This window comes from Muntiacus reevesi, chromosome 1, assembly GCF_963930625.1.
Source record: "Muntiacus reevesi chromosome 1, mMunRee1.1, whole genome shotgun sequence".
In the NCBI taxonomy this organism is placed as follows: domain Eukaryota; kingdom Metazoa; phylum Chordata; class Mammalia; order Artiodactyla; family Cervidae; genus Muntiacus; species Muntiacus reevesi.
The window spans coordinates 27898564-27919437 of NC_089249.1; the positions used below are offsets into that span (position 1 = coordinate 27898564).

Genomic DNA, 20874 nt, shown 5'->3' on the forward strand with positions numbered 1-20874 from the left:
GGTACATGAGTAATCTTAGCCTTGTCTTAAAAGCTTTTTCAAAGTTTGAATGCATGGCATTCATGTTACAATTAGGGTCGAAATAAGGTTTTTAATGCCAATCATATTTTTAAAAAAGACTTTTTATTATGGAAAATCTCAAATATCCACAAAATCAGAGAGAACAGTCACTCGAGTGACTCATGGCCAATCTTGCCTTTCTATAAACCTTAAATTCATCTTCAATTAGCCTAAAAAGGGCTGCTTTCCAGTCTCTCTTCTTTTAAGTTTAAATATAATGAAGGCAAAAACTCATCAAAAATATGATGAGACAAAAAATAAGTGATTGCCAGAGGTAGTTTGGGGAAGAGATGAATAGACAGAGCAGAGAGAATTTTTAGGGCAGTGAAAATACTCTGTATGGTACTACAACGATGACCAAGATTGAACCCTAAGGTAAAGTAATGGGCTTCAGTTGACTATGATGTGTTAACATACTATATATATATGGCATATATACAACAGCATTCTGGGTGGAAGATTCAGTTGATAATGGAGGAAGCTATACATGTGAGGGGACAAGGGATACATGGGAAGCCTCTGTACCTCCCTCTCGATTGTGTTGTAAATCTCAACCTGCTCTAAAAAAAAAATAGTTTTAAACAATAATTTAAAAATTTAACTGTAACTGACGTGTTATGGTAAAAGGGAAGAAAAACACCTTTGCTAACTATAGGCTTTTCTCATTAATAGGGAGTGGTCTTAAAACACAGTGAATTCCACTGGCTAATCATTACTGGAAAAAACAATTTAGTAGCAACTCTACACAAAAATGAAGGTAAAAGGAGAAGAGGGAGGCAGAGAATGAGATGGTTAGATAGTATCACCAACTCATTGGGTGTGAGTTTGAGAAAACTCTAGGAGATAGTGAAGGACAGGGAAGCCTGGAGTGCTGCTGTCCACAGGGTCACAAAGAGTCAGACGTGACTTCAAGACTGGACAACAACTATGTAAAATCTAATCATTTCACTTGGCAGACACGCCCTTTGGTTAAAGTAGAATACAAAAGTGTCTCACGAGTGGGACACCGTCCGTGCGGCCAGTCAGGGCTACATGCTGCAGTTACCTCCTCCTGACCCAGACAACTGTCTGTATGCCTGTCTACATACAGTCTCCCAAACTTTCAACTCTTCCACCGGTGAGGCAGGGCCTCGCCATCAGAATAAGACATATGCCTTGTCACCTTAGTCGATCAGTCATGTCTAACTCATTGTGACCCCATGGACTGTAGCCTGCCAGGCTCCACAGTCCATGGAATTTTCCGAACAAGATACTAGAGTGGGTAGCCATTCCCTTCTCCAGTGGATTTTCCCAACCTGGGTATCAAACCTGTGTCTCCAGCAGTGCAGGCAGATTCTTTATCATCTGAGCCACCAGGGAAGCCCTGAAGAAGGGCCTATCTGATGGTTAACATGCCCTCACTGTTCCTGAGGCCAAACAGGACTCATGCTTTTGGCGCAGAGCTCTGGAGTGTTAAGTGAAATACTTGGTCAGGCACTTGAGCAGATTAAAAAGTCCTTTTTGAAAAGGTGTTTGACTCTGCAGGCCTCTGTGTGGCCTAGCCTGGCAGGGGAATGAACGTCCGTGTGTGGGCAGCGATAGATTCCTAGAGCAGGAGCCAAGCCCCTGGCTGTGTGTCTGCTGCAGAAATCATCTAGAATGGACCTCTTTCATTAACAACCTTTGGCATCTAGGAAGCTACTCCAGTTGGTAGCATAGCACAGTGGAAAGAACACAGATTTTAAGGCCAGATTCCTGATTCTGCCACTTTCTGTGAGACTTTCAACAAGTTACAGAATCTTTTCAGGCTTTGGGTCTTTTCATTTGCAAGACTGGGATGGTTTGCACAGGACTGTTATGCAAATGAAAGTAGGTTACTTATGCAAAGTGCTGGGCATACAGATTTTAAATAATTACTGATTCTCTTCTTGCTCTTTGACTTTCCCTCTCTTCTTTCTGAGCCATAAATAACACCTTACATTTATTGAGTGCTGTCTAGAAGCCAAGCACTGCCTTAGCCACATGTAATCCTCACCTCACCCCCATGTGGTGCTGTTATTCCAGTCATTACATCTGTCTGCTTGGGCTGCCATATAAAATATCAGAGACTGAGTGGCTGAAATAATAGAAATTAGTTTTCTCACAGTTCTGGGAGCTAGCGGTCCTGGATCAAAGTGTTGGAGAGTTTGGTTTCCCCCAAGGCCTCCCTCTGGCTTGTAGATGGTCTACTGTTTCCCCACACGGCCCTAACCTCTTTGTGTGTGTACTCCAGTGTCTCCTCCTCTTCTTATGATGACACCAGCCACATCGGATTAGGCCCGCACTCTTATGACCCTAATGGTAGAAAGCAAAGAGGAACTAAAGAGCCTCTTGATGAAAGTGAAAGGAGAGTGGACAAGCTGGCCTAAAACTCAACATTCAAAAAACGAAGATCATGGCATTCAGTTCCATCACTTCATGGCAAATAGAGGGGGGAAAAGTGGAAACAGTGGCACATTTTATTTTCTTGGGCTTCAAAATCACTGTGGACAGTGACTGCAGTCATGAAATTAAAATATGCTTGTTCCTTGGAAGGAAAGCTATAACAGACCTAGACAGCATATTAAAAAGCAGAGACCTCACTTTGCAGACAAAGGTCCATATAGTCAAAGCTATGGTTTTTCCAGTAGTCACGTATAGATGTGAGAGTAGGACCATGAAGAAAGCTGAGTGCCTGAGTTAATGCTTTTGAATTGTGGTGTTGGAGAAGACTCTTGAGAGTCCCTTGGACTACAAGGAGATCAAACCAGTCAATCCTAAAGGAAATCAACTCTGAATATAAATTGGAAGGATTGATGCTGAAGCTGAAGCTCTAATCCTTTGGCCACCTGATGGGAAGAGCTGATTCATTGGAAAAGACCCTGATGCTGGGAAAGAATGAGGGTAGCAGGAGAAGATGACTGGATAGTATCACTGACTCAATGGACATGAGTTTGAGCAAACTCCAGGAGATAGCAAAGGACAGGGAAGCCTGGGGTGTTGCAGTCCCGGGAATCAGAAAAATCTGAGTGACTGAAGAGCTTATGATCTCTGCTGCTGCTGCTGCTAAGGCACTTTAGTCATGTTCAACTCTGTGCAACCCCATAGATGGCAGTTCATCAGCCTCCTCTACCCTGGGATTCTCCAGGCAAGAATACTGGAGTAGGTTGCCATTTCCTTCTCCAGGGGCTCTTCTGAATCCAGGGTTCCAACCCTCATCTCCTGCATTGGCAGGTGGATTTTTTACTCCTGAGGTACTAGGGAAGCCCTATTGTCAAAGACTAACTGTATATGTTCAGTCATGGGCTGTCCTAGAATTTGACAAAAACAGAAATGAAAATTCAAGGTGAAAGAAAGGACAAGCCTAGACAAGGTAGAGTCCTACCACCGATTTGTGACTTGGAGTTCCATTTTTCAAGATAAGTTGTAATATGCCAATTTAATAAACATACATTTATTTTCAGCAAAGCCCAGATTCCTTTGGTTCCCACTGCAAAGTCATTTCAGGAATACTTATGAGAATTACCATAGAGAAAATGATCCAAGGTGTTTGCTGTCTTGGTCAGCTGGGTCCCCCATAATAAATACTACAGGCTGAGTGGCTTAAACAACAGAAATTTATCTCTTCACAGTTCTGAGCCTGGAGTTCTGAGATCAGGACGGCAGTATAGTTGACTTCTGACTTGCAGACAGCTATCATCTCACTGTGTGCTCACAGACTACAAATCTTCTGGGCTCCCCTCTTAGAAGGGTGCTAAATATAGCATGAGGGCCCCACCCTCATGACTTCATCTAAATCTAATTATATCTCAAAGGTCCTATCCAAATACTACCATGTTCTGCTTCAACATATGAATTTTAGGGACACAATTCAGTCCGTGTGTGCATGAGTGCTAGTTCGCTTCAGTCATGTCTGACTCTTTGCTACCTTATGTACTGGATCCCGTCATGCTCTGCTATCCATGGGATTCTCCAGGCAAGAATATTGGAGTAGGTTACCATTTCCTACTCCAGAGGCTCTTCCTGATCCAGAGATTGAACCCACATCTCCTGCATTACTGGCGAATTCTTTACTACTGAGCCACCTAGGAAGCCCTGAGAATCTCATACTTCGAGTTTAAAGCAATGGTTCTCAAAAAGAATAGATGGGTTGAAAATCAACCTTGTGGGGTTGCAAGGTTTAGAAGCAAACAATAAAATGCTAGGCCAGGGGGTGAAATCCAGCTTTACAGAAGTTAAATGGTTATACTGGGCACTAGCCATGCACCATGACAAAGAGATGACTGAAATATTAGTACTGAATAAGTACATGTGAAAAATCTGCTTTTCCCAGAAGGAGAGACAAACTAATTTGGCAATCCTTAAAAGACTTAAAAGCCTTGATAGTGTTAGCCTCTATTCAACTTACAACTTGCATCAAACATCAAAGAGATTTCAGCTGTGTTGAAGTGGTTGCATTGGCCGCCATGTTTTCTCTCATATGGATTGCTGTGTAGATTAGGTGATTCATTTATAACTGGATCTATTCAACATGGAATTGATTCATCAGAGCCATAATTATTGGATAAATAAATGCTTTTGACCTCAGTATTTGCCTTGACCAGTTCAGTTCAGTCACTCAGTTGTGTCCGACTCCTTGCGACCCCATGGACTGCAGCATGCCAGGCCTCCCTGTCCATCACCAACTCCCAGAGTTTACCCAAACTCATGTCCATTGAGTCAGTGATGCCATCCAACCATCTCATCCTCTGCCGTCCCCTTCTCCTCCCACCTTCAATCTTTTCCAGCATCAGGGTCTTTTCTAGTGAGTCAGTTCTTTGCATCAGGTGGCCAAAGTATTGGAGTTTCAGCTTCAACATCAGTCCTCCCAATGGATATTCAGGATTGATTTCCTTTAGGATGGACTGGTTTGATCTCCCTGCAGTCCAAGGGACTCTCAAGAGTCTTTTCCAACACCACAGTTCAAAAGCATCAATTCTTTGGCACTCAGCTTTCTTTATAGTCCAACTCTCACATTCATACATGACTACTAGAAAAACCATAGCCTTGACTAGACAGACCTTTGTTGACATCCATACATGACTACTGGGAAAACCATAGCCTACCTTGATCACACAGCTTATTTTTTAATAGAAAATATTAGGACATTAATTTTACATCCATGCCTCGAATCACTTGATATTTCAAAAAGATGATACCTTTCTTCTTTGAGTTGGGTAAGTATTCATGCTCTTCTTTGACAGAGATTTTGCAACTCTTGATTCGACAGAAAAAAGATCGTCTTGAGCCAGAATACACACGATTCTTACTTGTGTGGAAATTACTGTGAACTTGCAAAGCAGCTTTCATAGTGCAAGGAGGCAAGAGAACAGGAAGAAAATAATGTTTTCAAATAATTTTTAAATGTTTTCCTCATGTGTTCTGGTCATCTATGGTTATTGACATCATTGTACAGCAAACCCCAAAGTGAAACACACCAAAAAATGTATTATAATCACTTGAAATTTATCTTTATATTTTTCCCCGGGGGGGGGGGGGGGGCAGATAGTAAAGATAACATAAACAAAATAAAAATTACATGAAAAAACTTAACTAAAATAGTATCAGTGGCATAAAACATCATTATTTTATATGACAAACAATTATTAGGCAATAAGTAGTTTCAGAGAAAAGAAGTATTTCTGGAAAAGGTAGAGAATATGTATACTTCCCAAGAACAATTATACAAGGTCTTTCACATTGAGAAGACCTGACACATTTGAGAAAGGGAATAGTTATCCCTCAGCAAACAACTAAATAATAAAAAAACTCCAGCAATTTTTTTTATCCCAAATGACACTTTCCAATAAAGATTTTATTAGCATATGAAAGCTAGAGACTGTGAAGTAATCACATTTTCCCAAAAGCATCTTCATATATTTGCTTTGATACATGAATTCTCTATATAGTGATGTTTTTAAAACTGAGGTTGATGATTATAAAGTTATTAAATAATTCTCCCCTTGATAAAACTATTATTAGCTAACTTTTCAAAAAACGATATTGCTGTACTTTTAAGTAAGAATTATATTCTCATAAAATGATAAGGCTGAAATGTGTACTTACCTTTGGCATCTATTAGCTTCTCTCTGGGTGAAATATCAGAGGAAGAAAGTTGTTCCTTTACTTTGGAAACATCTTTTGGATGTAGGAAGTCAAATAAGCTTTGTCCAATCAAACTAGCCTATTTATAAGGTAGAAGTTCATTTAAAATCAGTATCATGTTTCCTCAAATAAATGATACTGTTTCTTTGGTTAAAGTGGCTTTTTCTTAAGTTTGGATACATCAGCTACACTGGGTGAAGTTACCTTAGTGTTAAAAGCAGAGTAAAACTTGTAGACAAAAAAAAAGTGCATATACACAGACCCAAAATTGGATACACACAAATCACATACACACACCTAATAACTAACATTTTGTTTAAACTTAATCATTGGTAAAAGTGGTAAAGAAAAAAAAAGTGGGCTTCCTGGGTAGCTCAGTTGGTAAATAATCCACCTGCAATGCAGGAGACCCCAGTTCGATTCCTGGGTCAGGAAGATTTGCTGGAGAAGGGATAGGCTACCCACTCTAGTATTCTTGGACTTCCCTTGTGGCTCAGCTGGTAAAGAATCCACCTGCAATGAGGGAGACCTGGATTTGATCCCTGGGTTGGGAAGATCCCCTGGAAAAGGGAAAGGCTACCCACTCCAGTATTCTGGCCTTGAGAATTCCATGGATTGTATAGGCCATGGAGTCGCAATGAGTCAGACACAACTGAGCAAATTTCACTTTTTACTTTCACTTTCATTGGTAAAAGTAAAAATATTATATTACAGAATAATATAAAAGACACAGAATATCTATGATCTCATGATGTGACTCAGAAATTTACCATACTGCCTTAAAAAATTACCATGCCATTTGGTAAAACAAACCCAATTTGGTACACCTCCTACTTGGCATTTCACTTCTCCCCACATGCAGAGCATTCCTTGGCCCATGACTTTGTTTGCAAAGTCTCATCACCTGGAAATCACTACCTCTTCTCTATAAATTCAGCTCCCTGGCCAAGCTAGCCAGTTGCCTTTTACTCCCTAACTTCTAAGATTCCCTCTCCAAACCTGAAATGTCTTCCTCCTCCTCTCTGCTCTAAACTAGCAGACATTCTACTTCACATGTGAAGCCCACAGTGATCACTCTCTTCTGAACTCCTTTATTACCAAAGTAGACCTTCCTATGAAAGGCAGAACAAATGGACCAGCCGGTCCAAGTGGCCAGGAGTGCTTGGCAGTTAGATCAATATAGTTCAGTCACTCAGTCATGTGCAACTCTTTGCGACCCCAGAGACTGCAGCACACCAGGCTTCCCTGTCCATCACCAACACCCGGAGCTTGCTCAGACTCATGTCCATTGAGTTGGTGATGTCATCCAAACATCTCATCCTGTTTTCCCCTTCTCCTCCTGCCTTCAGTCTTTCCCCAGCATCAGGTCTTTTCCAGTGAGTCAGTTGTTCACATCAGGTAGCCAAAGTATTGGAGTTTCAGCTTCAGCATCAGTCCTTCCAGTGAATATTCAGGACTGATTTCCTTTAAGATGGACTGGTTGGTTCTCCTTGCAGTCAAGAGTCTTCTCCAACACCACAGCTCAAAAACATCAATTATTTGGTGCTCAAGCTTTCTTTATAGTCCAACTCTCACGTCCATACATGACTACTGGAAAAACAATAGACTGATGTATAAATCAGATTGCTAGTTTTTTTCTTTTTTTAAGGCAGTTAGATAGCTCTACTTAAAAAAAAAAAGCTAGCAATCTAATTTATATACTTCAGTCTATCATGTGATTGGCTAATATATAAGTCTATGCCCAGAACTCTGCTTCAGAGCAAATTAGTTTTTTTTTTTAATTGAAGTATAGTTGATTTACAAAGTTGTACCAATCTCTGCTATACAGACATCAGATTTCTGAAGCTGAAAAGCTGAGAACAAGACCCTGTACCATGGGGATCCCAAAGTCCTCCTGAGCAGTCAGTGGATCTCTTGGTCTCTGAAATGCAAAGTCAGTATCCAGTGGGACTGGACTCCATGTCACTAATTTGGAACTTAAGAGCTATCTTCAACCGTCAAGTATCTTGGTGTGTGCCTATGTGAGTGATGTTCTCTATTTCTAATTAGAAAATATAATAATCAAATCAGCTGCATGATTCCTTTGGTCTTCACTCCTTTCATATGTAGGCTCATACTATCTATTTCTTTTATTCAACTCAGTATCTATGAATGCCTTCCGTCTCTCCATATTTTCAAGTTTTGGGGAGAATATAGGCTGAGATTGATGAGAGCTATTTATGATCAAAGCTGTTATCTTTATATATATTACATATTATAATATATACATATTATATTATTGTACTGTATTTCTGTTTTAAAGGAGACCACAAGTACTAGTTTATTCTCTCTGTTAATTTCAATCCTATAGTTTTTGAGTAACTAGCTGAAATTAAATGGTGTGCAAAAATGAGGAGACAAATCAATCACACTGCTGGTTAAATAAAGGATGCATTTCAGGATTTGTTGCCAGAGCCTAGAGCCAAAGCTGTTTTGCAATGCATATAGCTTAATAAATATTAATGCTCTCTCTTGGAGGAAACAGGCAAGGGTGACTAATATCTTTCCAACACTCAAATATGATATCTTATTTAATGTGTTTATATCCTGAAAAACAGGTATAATCATAATCATGATTTCCATTTTTTACATAAGAGGAAGTTGAGGTTCAAGAAAATGAAAGAACTTGCTAAAGGAAGTAAATACTCCTGTCAGTAACAAAAATTCATACACTTTCCACATATCTTGCCATCTCTCTTGAAATTCTAACTCAGCAGAACCCAATCCCACAACCCAGGGGGAAGAAAGAGTTCAGAAAAAGAGCTTCAAAATAAACATAGTAAGAAATATTCCCAGTTTTGGATACCTGATCATAATTAAGTATTTTGGAGACCGATTTAGAAACGAAGAGAATTTTTCCTCTTTCACATCCAACCACAAACAGGAAGCCTTCTGCAGTCTAGGATTTAAAAATATAATACAAGGTGAATATTTTAAATGATCTTGAGGGAAATGTGGTTCACTGATTTATGTAGGTATAGACATTAGATTTATTTTGCTCTTCTTGATGTATTAACCTACCCACAGTTTAAATTCTAACGAGCATTGTAAACAATTCAAAAACAAGTTAATTTGATTGTTAATGGGTAGAGTTTCTTTTGAAGGTGATGATAATGTTCTAAAATTGCACTGTGGGAGTTTCCTGGTGGACCAGCGGCTAAGAGTCCATGCTTCCAATGCAGAGGGCCCAGGTTCGATCCCGAGTCTGGGAACTAGATCCCACATGCCACAAGTAAGACTTTTCATGCCTCAACTAAAGATCACATGTACCACAGCTAAGAACCGGTGCAGCCAAATAAATAAATATTTAAAATTTTTCTTTAAAAATGATAACAGTTGCATTGTGATTATGATTGCATAACTGTGAATATACTAAAAACCATATGGTATGTGAATTATCTCAAAGAAAGGAGTTAAACAAAAAATAAAATAAAAGATCTTCTGTCTCTCTCATACATACACATACAGATTTTGAGAAAATTATTGTAGCAGTAAAACTAAAGAGTAGTTGTAAGAGCTAGTAAAGTTAATTTTAAGAAATTTTCTCATTATATAAAAAGATTGATAACATCAAATTGAACTCTAGTCAAAACTAATGTTTTTGATCTGGAAAGTCCAGGCATGTATTATTAAATTGAAATATTTCATAATGTAAAAATTGCCTGTGTCAAATTCTACACTCATATAGAAACTCTGTAAACATATCAAAACACATCCATAACAGTTGCCTGTGGATGTGTTGAGATGGAAGGACTGTGCAGACTGGGATAAAGGAAGCATCAGGAATACTATATTTGAATTCAGCTATTCAGATAAAAAAGGGGCTCTTAAAAAAATTAAAGGACAAATGTATATAAAATCTTTCTATTTAGTCATACTAAGGCATAAAGCCTAGTAGTAACAGCATAAGATCAAGAAACATATTGCCTCCAGGGGGCAGGATAAGCCAATGACATGGTCATATTTTCCACATCAAATAAACCTCCAGACCAGTGAATCTGATGCATCTGAAATGATGAGGACGGAAATGGCAAAGTATTGACTAACAACTCATTCAGTAAGCAGTGGCTGGCTCTGCAGAGGACAGGATCCTGAAGGAATTGAGTACAAGATAGATGACTTTGAAGGAGGGGGTAATAGTGGGACACAGAGCTTACAGTGTGGGAGGTGAGCTTGTCAGGAAGCATAAGGAGCTTAGCGTTAAAGACTAGCTATACTCTCTGCTTTGGAATATGCCCATCCCCTGCCTCTACATTCATTAGCTCAAACTAATAAGACACGGGCTTCCCTGGTGCCTCAGATGGGAAAGAATCAGCCTGCAATGCGGGAGATCTGGGTTCGATCCCTGCGTTGGGAAGATCCCCTGGAGGAGGGAATGGCAACCCACTCCAGTATTCTTGCCTGGAGAATTCCTTGGACAGAGGAACCTAGCAGGCTATGGTCCAGGAGGTTGCAAAGAGTCGGACACAACTGACACAGTTACTTGTATAACTTAAATTTTTATCTTGAAGGAAATTTGGCATAATATAGATTCCTGTACATTTACAACAGTAAGTGAACTGAAGAAAATCTTCCTCCCATTCAGACAAAGATGAAAGGACAATACAACTTAGACAAGCATTTCTCTTTACTTACCTTAAGAATTAAGTGTCTGAGCTCATTATCGTGAATGAATGAAGGTCTGTAATTATTTCCTGCGTAAGAACTTGTCATACCTAAAAATAAAGAAGTAATGTAGTTAACTGAAAATCAAGTAGAGATGGAAATATAGTAAATGCTCAGTGAATATTAGCAATTCTGGGGCTGCTATTGGTGATGACAAGGATGATGGTATTTTCTCTTCTAGCATACTCTAAGATCTCTTCTATAATCATTCTCTTTCTTTCTTGTTACTAGATTGCAATTTCCTGCTTTCATATTTGAACTTATTAGTTCTTATTAGAACTTATTAGTTCTTAGAGCTACTTATTCCTTTATACACAAATGTACAGACAGTAAAAGCTGTATATTGAAAAGAGATAAAAATGCAATATATTATATATAACATTATAATAACATGCAACAATATTCAAGACTCTGGTTATTTTATAATCTCTTAGCTTCCTAAAAGTGATCATATGGTGATCCAGTGGTTAAGGGAATCTGCCTTGCAATGCAGGAGATGTGGGTTCAATTCCTGGTTGGGGAACTAAGATCCCATATGCCTTGGAACAGCTAAGCCCACTTATGCGCCGCAACTACTGAAGCCTGAACGCTCTGGAGTCCATGTGCACAACTAGAGTGTCCAAGCACAATACGGAAAGAGTGCACATGATGTAACAAGGATCCCGCATGCTACAACTAAGACCAGAGGTAACCAAATAAATAATAAAAAATACTCCTTTCAAAAAACAAAAGCAAAAAACCACCTGATCATATCAATTATCCTGAATAGGGAGATTATTGAATCCCAAGCAAATTTTATGGTTTCACAGAATTTTCTATATGACCCTTTAAAGACTATATGGAGACTTCTGACAGTATATAAAATGTATAAAATATAAGTGAAATCATTCATTTTAAGCCCTTTCACAGAGTTCATTGTATTGAAAGGAAAGTCTCTAAAGCAAACAGAAGAGTTTGGAAAAGGGTAAGGAATGATCAGATCAGTTCAATTAAGTTCAGTTGCTCAATAGGGTCTGACTTTTTGCGACCCTAGAGACTGCAGCACACCAGGCCTCCCTGTCCATCACCAACTCCCAGAGTTTGTTCAAACTCATGTACATCGAGTCGCTGATGCCATCCAACCATCTCATCCTCTGTCATCCCGTTCTCCTCCCACCTTCAGTCTTTCCCAGCATCAGGGTCTTTTCCAGTGAGTCAGTTATTCGCCATCAGGTGGCCAAAGTATTGGAGTTTTGGCTTCAACATCAGTCCTTCCAATGAATATTCAGGATTGATTTCCTTTAGGATGGACTGGTTGGATCTCCTTGCAGTGCAAGGGACTCTCAAGAGTTTTCTCCAACACCACAGTTCAAAAGCATCAATTCCATGGCACTCAACTTTCTTTATAATCCAACTCCCACATCCATATATGACTACTGGAAAAAACATAGCTTTGACTAGACAGACCTTTGTTGCTTTTTAAAATGCTGTCTAGGTTTGTCATAGAGCAAGGAGCAAGCGTCTTTTAATTGCATGGCTGCAGTCACCATCTGCAGTGATTTTGGAGCCCCAAAAAATAAAGTCTCACAGTTTCCATTGTTTCCCCATCTATTTGCCATGAAGTGATGGGACTGGATGCCATGATCTTCGTTTATTGAATGCTGAGTTTTAAGCCAGTTTTTCCACTCTCCTCTTTGACTTTCATCAAGAGGCTCTTCAGTTCCTCTTCGTTTCCTGCCATAAGGGTGGTGTCATCTGTGTATTTGAAGTTATTGATATTTCTCCCAGCAATCTGATTCCAGGTTGTGCTACATCCAGCACGATGATCAGGTCAAAGCTAGGTAAAAGTTTGACCTGAGAGAAGTAAGGGAAGAACTAAAAGTAATACATTTGTCTTGAGGACATCCACCAAGTCTTACAGGGAAAGCTCTCCATGGCCACAAGGGGGCGCAGAGGACTGTTCACCCAGCCCAGGTGTGCTGTCCCCAGGTAACTCTAAGCAAGGGTGATTCAAAAGTAAATCAAATTTCCCTTCCTTACACTTCCCACTTTCCCTAAACAGCAACCCCTCCTTCTAGGGACTGAAAATAAAGATGTTTTTGCAAAAAAAAAAAAAAAAACACAAAAAACAAAAAAGATGGGGGTAACACTCTAATACAGGTTAACCATCAACTGGCCTTTGGATAAATTTACAGCCAAAGCTCACCAATTACCTAGGGTTTCCCTGGTAGCTCAGATGGTAAAGAAAGTGCCTGTAATGCAGGAGAAGCAGATTCGAGCCCTGGGTTGGCAAGATCCCCTTGGAGAAAGAAAGGGCAACCCACTCCAATATTCTTGCCTGGGAATCCCACAAACTGAGGAGCCTGGCGGGCTACAGTCCATGAAGTTGCAAAGAGTTGGACACGACTTAGCGACTAAACCACCACCACCAATTACCTAACTGGTGGGGAAAGAACAAAACCAGAAAATAAAACATCCTCATAGAATGATTTGGTAAAGTCTTCTCAGACTGGCAGCACCCTTACAAGGCCTGACATAAGCAAAAGAAAGCTCTTTTGGAATCTACCTTCTAGGTAGCCCTCAAAGAATCTCCCCACACGACTTCTTGTTATTATAATTATTGTTATCAGTCCCCAGGAGACTTGTAGGAGGGAGTTGAGAAAAGGCTAAAGATGCAGACCTGAGTGCCCAGCTGGCACGGGAATAAATCAGTATGATCGAGGCAGTGACACTTGCAGGCTGGTCTGAAGTGAGGTTGGCAGAATTGTGCTGAGGGAACCCGGCCGGTGTCAGTCAGCCAGAGTGGGTGAGCCCTGGTTAAATAGATGAGTGAGGACGTAAGGATATGCCAGCGAGGAAAAGAGGGCAGTCAGTGTAGAGCTGAAGTTAGGGTGAAGTGAGCTAACAATGCATGGTGTGCGATTCTGTCTAGTGGCAAAAACAAATGCGGAACATGATCACTTACTTTTATTAAGTTCTTCATTGTCATTTATTGTCATTTTATTTTATTGTGTTCTTCATCATCATTGAAAATGACAATATGACAATAATAATGACAATGATCATTACACTGATAAGGATAATAAGGACCAATATGACAGGAACAACTCCTCTTCCTCATCCTCGGACCACCACCTCCACCATTAAGAAGCACTGTGCTCAAGGACCTCCCTGAGGACCTGCCTCAGGGAAAGGAAAGGCTACCCACTCCAGTATTCTTGCCTGGAGAATTCCATGGACAGAGAAGCCTGGTAGGCTATAGTCCATGGGGTTGCAAAGAGTCCAACACGACTGACAGACTGACATACACACACATGGAAATGCAAAACTGTTGGGGCATACCAGCCTATGAGCGTTTTCCCCTTAATTAATTGTGCTATATTTTACAATGGATAGGGAAGGGGAATACTTGCCCTTTCCTCAGATAATTTGAGATGCACTGATGTAGAATGTAGAGAAAAAAATCATTTCACATCCTCTGTCTTCAGAGTAATTATCTGTGGACCGTCTACATGCAACCCTCTCAATGCACCTGGGCATTTGGGGATCAAATTGGGGTACCCTCTGGCCAGAGCACTGGAATGCAGCCCCAGGGGCTCTATGTCATCTCACCCGTAAGTAGCACTAAGGATCTGGTCAGGATGTCTGATGAGGATATGGCCAATTCGCTTCAGTTTACAGGGATCAATGGTGAAATCTATGCTCTGTTCCAAAGTACCCCTGTCCTTTTCCTTTCCCGTCTGGATTTAGACACTATCTCCTCCTTACTGAGCTTGCCCTGCAGCTCATCCCATGCATACTTCCACGTAGCATTTATCACACTGGGTGCTAATGATCTCTCCCTGGGTCTATCTTCCTTATAAACCATGTAAACCTGCCCCTAGCGCAGAGCTCTTGCCTCATTCATTTTCCTAACCCCGGCACAGAACAAGAACCCAGCGGATGCTCAGTGCAAGCTTATTGAATTAGGTTGCTGATTCATAGCTTTTCCCTCAGGTCCTCCTCCCTCAGAACGCTGTGAATGTGAAAACTGTTGGGTAATTTTAGGGTTGCCATCAAATGACCTCAGTTGAACCTGCTAATGTTCATTACTAACAGATTTAAGAGATTCATTGCACACAACTTACGCAAGGCCTAGTCGTGAATAAAAGAGAATCTTCTTTCACAATGGACTGTTTTGAACAAAAGACCACCAGTCGTGCTCCCAGAAGGAAGCCTGCCAGGCAGTCCCCCAACCCCAGGACTGCTGTGCATAGGGATCGAGAGCTGTCCTCATTTTTCCCCACAGCCTGCTTTCCAGACCCACTCGTGCTCGGCTGGAGCGCACGAGCCAGTTTTCTACCATCTGCAGATACCTAAGGAAGGTGCTTTAAAGCACAACTTGCACAAACTACTATTAAACAGCCCTGTAATAGCTGTCTCTAGTTTTACTTCCTAATGTGTAGATCCCCCTTCCTCCTCTAATCTGAGTTGATCTGTCAGGATTTTTTGGTTCAGTATGAAGTAAGGTCCTCTTGGTCTGGGCTCCAGTTTGCATGTGGAATCCAGGTAATACCACTCTCCTCTAAGCCACTTTAACTCAACTTGGCAAAATCTGTGTTCTGGCCACAGAACTTCCTTCTCCCTGAAACAGGCTGTCCTTTTCCTGGCAAGCAGTTCAGGACAGAGATCTAAATAAGACTGTTGGCCTTCCTTTGTTTATTCTTTTTAATACTTTTGGAGCAAGATTTCACAAAAATCTTTTAGATCTTTACAAATCTGAACCTTCAGAGTCTCCTCTTGCAGTCTGCAGAAAACTCACCGGCCAGGTCTTCAGACTGTATCAAAATGAATTTATGTCACCAACAATCTTGTATCTAAAACCCCAGTCTCTTTCCATCATTCTGTCCCTCAAGTTGGACTGGGTTTATTCCCAAAACAGATGTGATTTTAACTACACATGTACACAGAATATTTATTACACTTTGATTTAAAATTCAAGTTCAAGACTTCCCTGACTCAGGGGTAATCCGCCTGCCAATGCAGGAGACATGGGTTCAATCCCTGATCCGGGAAGATCCGCCCTGCCACAGAGCTGCCAAGCCCATGCACCACAACTGTTGGGTCTGTGCCCTAGAGCCTGGGAACCACAACCACTGAGCCCATGGGCCGCAACTACCGAAAGCCCCATGCCCTGCAACCAGAGCAGCCAGCTCAATGCGAAACCTGCACACCACAACTGGAGCGTGGCCCCTGCTCACCGCAACTACAGAAAAGCCCGCACAGCAACAAAGACGCAGCATGGCCAGAAGTACATAAACAAATAAATAAAATTAGTTTTAAAACTTCTGAGTTCAAAGTCAGAAATGATCACGCATACCCCAATCCTCATCAGCTGAGGATCTCCTTCACCCAATATGTAAGACTATCTTAGTTTATGTGAGACTATATGAGTAAGTGGAGACACGTACTAATAGTAAGGTATGATGCATTTGCAGGTACTACTTATAAGTCTGAATGAAGTTTTAAGAGAAATGGATGAGTTTAAAGAGTTTTTCTTTTCTAACAATGGAAATCTGACAATAACTTAAAATTATCATAGCTAAATATTTCAGAACTTCTAAACTAGGTATGCATGACAGGTATCTTCACCTTAATATTATACCTGGGAAGACAAGTAGAAATGTAAAGACTTTTCAAGTTCACATAGTAAACCTAAGATGAAGTGTTTAGTGAAACCAATTTTTCTGACATCCAAATTAGTACCTTCTCCACCTATGGAATATGGATGAGCATCAAAATGAATACCCATAAAGCTGAAAGACGCATTTGTATAAAGTCTCAGTAGCCAAGAACAACAAACCAGAGACCTCAATTATAGGGGAGACTTCACAAACCTGAGTGTGGAGGCCATCTTCCAACTCACCTTTTAAAGATCTCAAGTGTTGAACAGCCATTCTTAAAACTGTCAGTTTATCCAGTTTCCGGGCCACGGGACTGCACTGAGGGATCATCGTAGACAGTTTTGCAATCAGGTTGTTCATTTTATCTCTCCTCCGCTTTTCGGTTTGGCTATGAGCTTCTCTATGAAGGAGAAAGCGCCTCTGTTATATTTAACATTCAGCAGACACTCAGGGACCCCAGAGGCAGTAGCAGGAGCACGGGTGGGGCCGGCAAGCTCCCGCTCTTCTTCCTCCTGACCTTGACCCTGCAGATGGCATTCAGGGACGAGGCAGGAGCGGCTGGGACAGGAGTGGCATTGTTCACACTGTTTTTACCAGCCTCCACCTCCTGCCCCCACTACCCTTGCTCCTTCCCTTCTGACCTTATTCCCTGAAATCTGCAAGAAATAAGATTTCCCACTCCAGTATTCTTGCCTGGAGAATCCCATGGACAGAGGAGCCTGGCAAGCTATGGCCCATAGGGTCACATGACTGAAGTGACTTAGCACACGAGAGCTGAGGTGAATTTTTTTTTTCCACTTCCCTCTTAGAGGAAGAGATGTGTGTGCGCGCACAGTCATGCCTGACTCTTTGTGACCCCGTGGACTATAGCCTGCTGGGCTCCTCTGTCCATGGGATTTCCCAGGCAAGAATACTGGAGTGGGTGGCCATGCATTCTGCAGGGGTCTTCCCAACCGGGGGATCAAACCCGAGTCTCCCGCATCTCCTGCATTGGCAGGCAAACTCTTCACCACTGCAGCACCCAGGGAGCCCCTGAGAAAGAGATGGGTTGCCTTCTATTCAAAGCTAACTTCTCTGGTCTCCGCTTGAACAGTTACCAGCATCTTGAGCTCACTCTCTTTCACAGCTCCTTCTATGGGTCAATAAATGGGCTCAAGTCTCTTCCCTTTAGGGGGAAAAAAAACATTTTCCCTAAATCTAGTGATTTTTTTCCCTTTCCCTCTTCCCTCCTTGGCCAGCTTCCTGAGGCTATTGTCTCACTCAACCTTCCATCTCCCAGGCGTCTCCCCATTTATTAAAGCAACCTCCCACAGCCTTCACTCCACTAAAACCACTCTAGCAGAAGTCATCCTCATATTATGCAACCCCAGCTGTTCCCTGCCTTGAATTGGACAACTGGTGCCATTTTTCATTCTTCGTTGGCTTCTGCTCCGCCATCCTCCCACATCAGCTCTTCCTCTGTCCTTCAGTACTGGTACCCTGAGATCCCTTACTCTTTTTTCACCCTATAGCTTAACCCTGAGAGATTGCATTCTCTCAGAAGGCTTTACAGCAACTCATAAGCTACTTAACCATTTAATCCCTATCTCATTCATACCTCATCCAATTCCAGACCTTCAGAACTAGAAGGTTGCACATCAGTGATTCAAAGCACCCTAAAACTCAACAAATCCCAAACTGAATGCATTCTTTGCAACTGGCCTCATTTTAATTCTTCCTCTGCCAGCCTTGATTACTTCTTTTCTTTTTATAGGGCTTATCTTGATTGGTGACACCACTGGACTCATGCTAGACCCTTTATTCTTCTTCATCTGGAAGAACCAAATAATCACAAACTCCTATAAATTCTTGTTTTAAAATTATTTCTTAAAGATGTCTTTTGCTTCTCCCCATCTACCTATTACTGTCTTAGTGTTAATCATTCAGTTGTGTCCAACTTTTTGCGACCCCATGACTGTGGCCTGCCAGGCTCCTCTGTTTAAGGAATACTCCAGGCAAGAATACTGAAATGGGTAGCCATTTCCTTATCCAGGGGATCTTCCTGACCCAGGCATAGAACCCATGTCTTCTGCACTGGCAGATGGATTTATTACAACAGTGCCACCTGGGAAGCTCCATGATACTCATTGCACAACCCCTAAAAGCCTTTGAAATTGATATTACTGCTTCTTTAAGTATCTTCCTTATCTACTCTATCCTACCCATGACTTCCAGAATTATTGTTTTAAAATAAAATCATCTAATCCCATTGCATAATGGAGGCTAACATGCATTTTCACTGCCAAAGAGGAAAGTCCAGACTCCCTAATGACATCCCAGTGTTCTCACGACCTGGCTCATACCTTCATCTCTGGTTTCACTTCTCCGTTCCTTCCCCCTACAGGTCTGGATGTTGTAGAGCAGCAACGCCAGATAACTTGCTATCCTCCAACACACAAAGTCAGCTCACATGTCCTCGATGTCTTGCACTCTTCTAGGATTAGAATGTCCTTCCTTCCTATGTTCCTGGAAAAAAATCCTAGTCCCTCTTCAAAACCCAGGTGACTTATTCTTCTGGGACGCTCTCTTTAACATCCCTCTCAAAGCCACCTCAGTACTTTGTTTCATCAAACATACCACTACCATATTTCATCAAATCTAAGACACCATCAGCTGTAAGATGCACCATTATCTAGTGCATCACCACGACAGAAAAATGCTCTCAATTAAAAGGAAGATAACACTGATGATAAGACATGTTTCACAGGTGGTGTGAGGGGTGGGTGTATATCTTTGATTTAAAGAATTAGGTTATTCTACTTTTGACATTTTACTGTGAATAATTGTCTGTTTCTCCTACAACATACAGATCATGGCAACTCCAGGGTTTCTATATAAGAAAAGTTTTGGGTAAGTCAATCTAATGGGAAAGGGGAAAAATAGGAGATTTGTCCTGATCCATTTTTAGAGACTTTAGATGAAGGAGTGGGAGGAAGGGGAGAAGCACTGATGGAGCTAACAACCCCCCATGCTCCCTCCCCCCCAAAAAACCATTCACCTTTGACTAATGCCTGGAACAAAGTCCATGCTTTGGGATGAAGAGGATGGCATTCAAATTAACATGAAAGTGAAAGTGAAGTTGCTTACTCGTGTCCAACTCTGTGACCCCGTGGACCATAGCCTACCAGGCTTCTCCATCCATGGGATTTTCCAGGCAAGAGTACTGGAGTGGGTTGCCATTTCCTTCTCCAGGGGATCTTCCTGACCCAGGGATTGATCCCGGGTCTCCCGCATTGCAGGCAGACGCTTTACCCTCTGAGCCACCAGGGAAACTGCATTCAAATTAAATGTAGATAACTAGGAGCAAGCAAATTGATCCTAAGACTGTGCTCCTCAAAGTCTCAAACTTCGGAAAGGGTCTTGGGAGTCATGTGGAGGAAAGGAGAAATGAAGGGACTCCTGGAGTGGGGGTGGGTATGATAGAGCTGCTGTTTGCTGTTAAGAATTCATTAAGCAAAGGGTTCTGCAGCTTCAAAAATAAATTGGCTCATGCATGCATTCATTCATCCATACATAAATGGATGTACTTAGCATACATGGATGCATATATGAATGGATAGCTACTACTTTGAATGCCATCCCATTCATCCCAAAGCATGTACTTTGTTCCAGGCATTAGCCAAAGAATGGTCCTTTTGGGGGGCGTGGGGGGATTGTTAGCTCCATCAGTGCTTCTCCCCTTCCTCCCACTCCTTCATCTAAAGTCTCTAAAAATAGATCAGGACAAATCTCCTATTTTTTCCCCTTTCCCATTAGATTGACTTCCCCAAACTTTTCTTATATAGAAACTCTGGAATTGCCATCATCTGTGTGTTGTAGGAAAAACAGACAAATGTTCACAGTAAAATGTCAAAAGTAGAATAACCTAATTCTTGAAATCAAAGATACACACTCACCCCAACATTTTATCATCTGTGAAACATATAGGGCTTCCCTGATTGCTCAGTTGGTAAAGAATCTGCCTGCAATGCAGGAGACTCCCATTCCATTCCTGGCTTGGGAAGATCCACTGGAGAAGGGAAAGGCTACCCACTCCAGTATTCCTGCCTGGAAAATTCCACGGATGGAGATGCCTGGCAGGCTACAGTCCAGGGATTCGCAAAGAGTCGGACACGACTGAACAAATTTCACTTTCACTCACGCTATGGTCTGCTGTTATTGTTGTTTAGTCACTAAGTCGTGTCCAACTCTTTGCAACCCCATAGACTATAGCATGGGCTTCCCTCATAGCTCAATTGGTGAAGAATCTGCCTGCAATGCAGGAGATTCCTGGGTAGGGAAGATCTCC

General features: G+C 41.5%; 1 protein-coding gene across 4 annotated transcripts in view; it reads right to left on the bottom strand.

The window, feature by feature from the left end:
* Nucleotides 1–20874, bottom strand: part of BMAL2 (basic helix-loop-helix ARNT like 2) — a 102517-nt gene that overhangs the window by 28812 nt on the left and 52831 nt on the right. For all 4 annotated transcript variants that reach the window (XM_065940015.1, XM_065940014.1, XM_065940016.1 and 1 more), the window contains 5 exons: nucleotides 16790–16947; nucleotides 10876–10955; nucleotides 9047–9139; nucleotides 6163–6280; nucleotides 5256–5399 (listed from right to left, as the gene is read on the bottom strand). In XM_065940015.1, the coding sequence (XP_065796087.1) occupies nucleotides 5256–5399; nucleotides 6163–6280; nucleotides 9047–9139; nucleotides 10876–10955; nucleotides 16790–16947 (593 nt within the window). The remainder of the gene's footprint in view (nucleotides 1–5255; nucleotides 5400–6162; nucleotides 6281–9046; nucleotides 9140–10875; nucleotides 10956–16789; nucleotides 16948–20874) is intronic.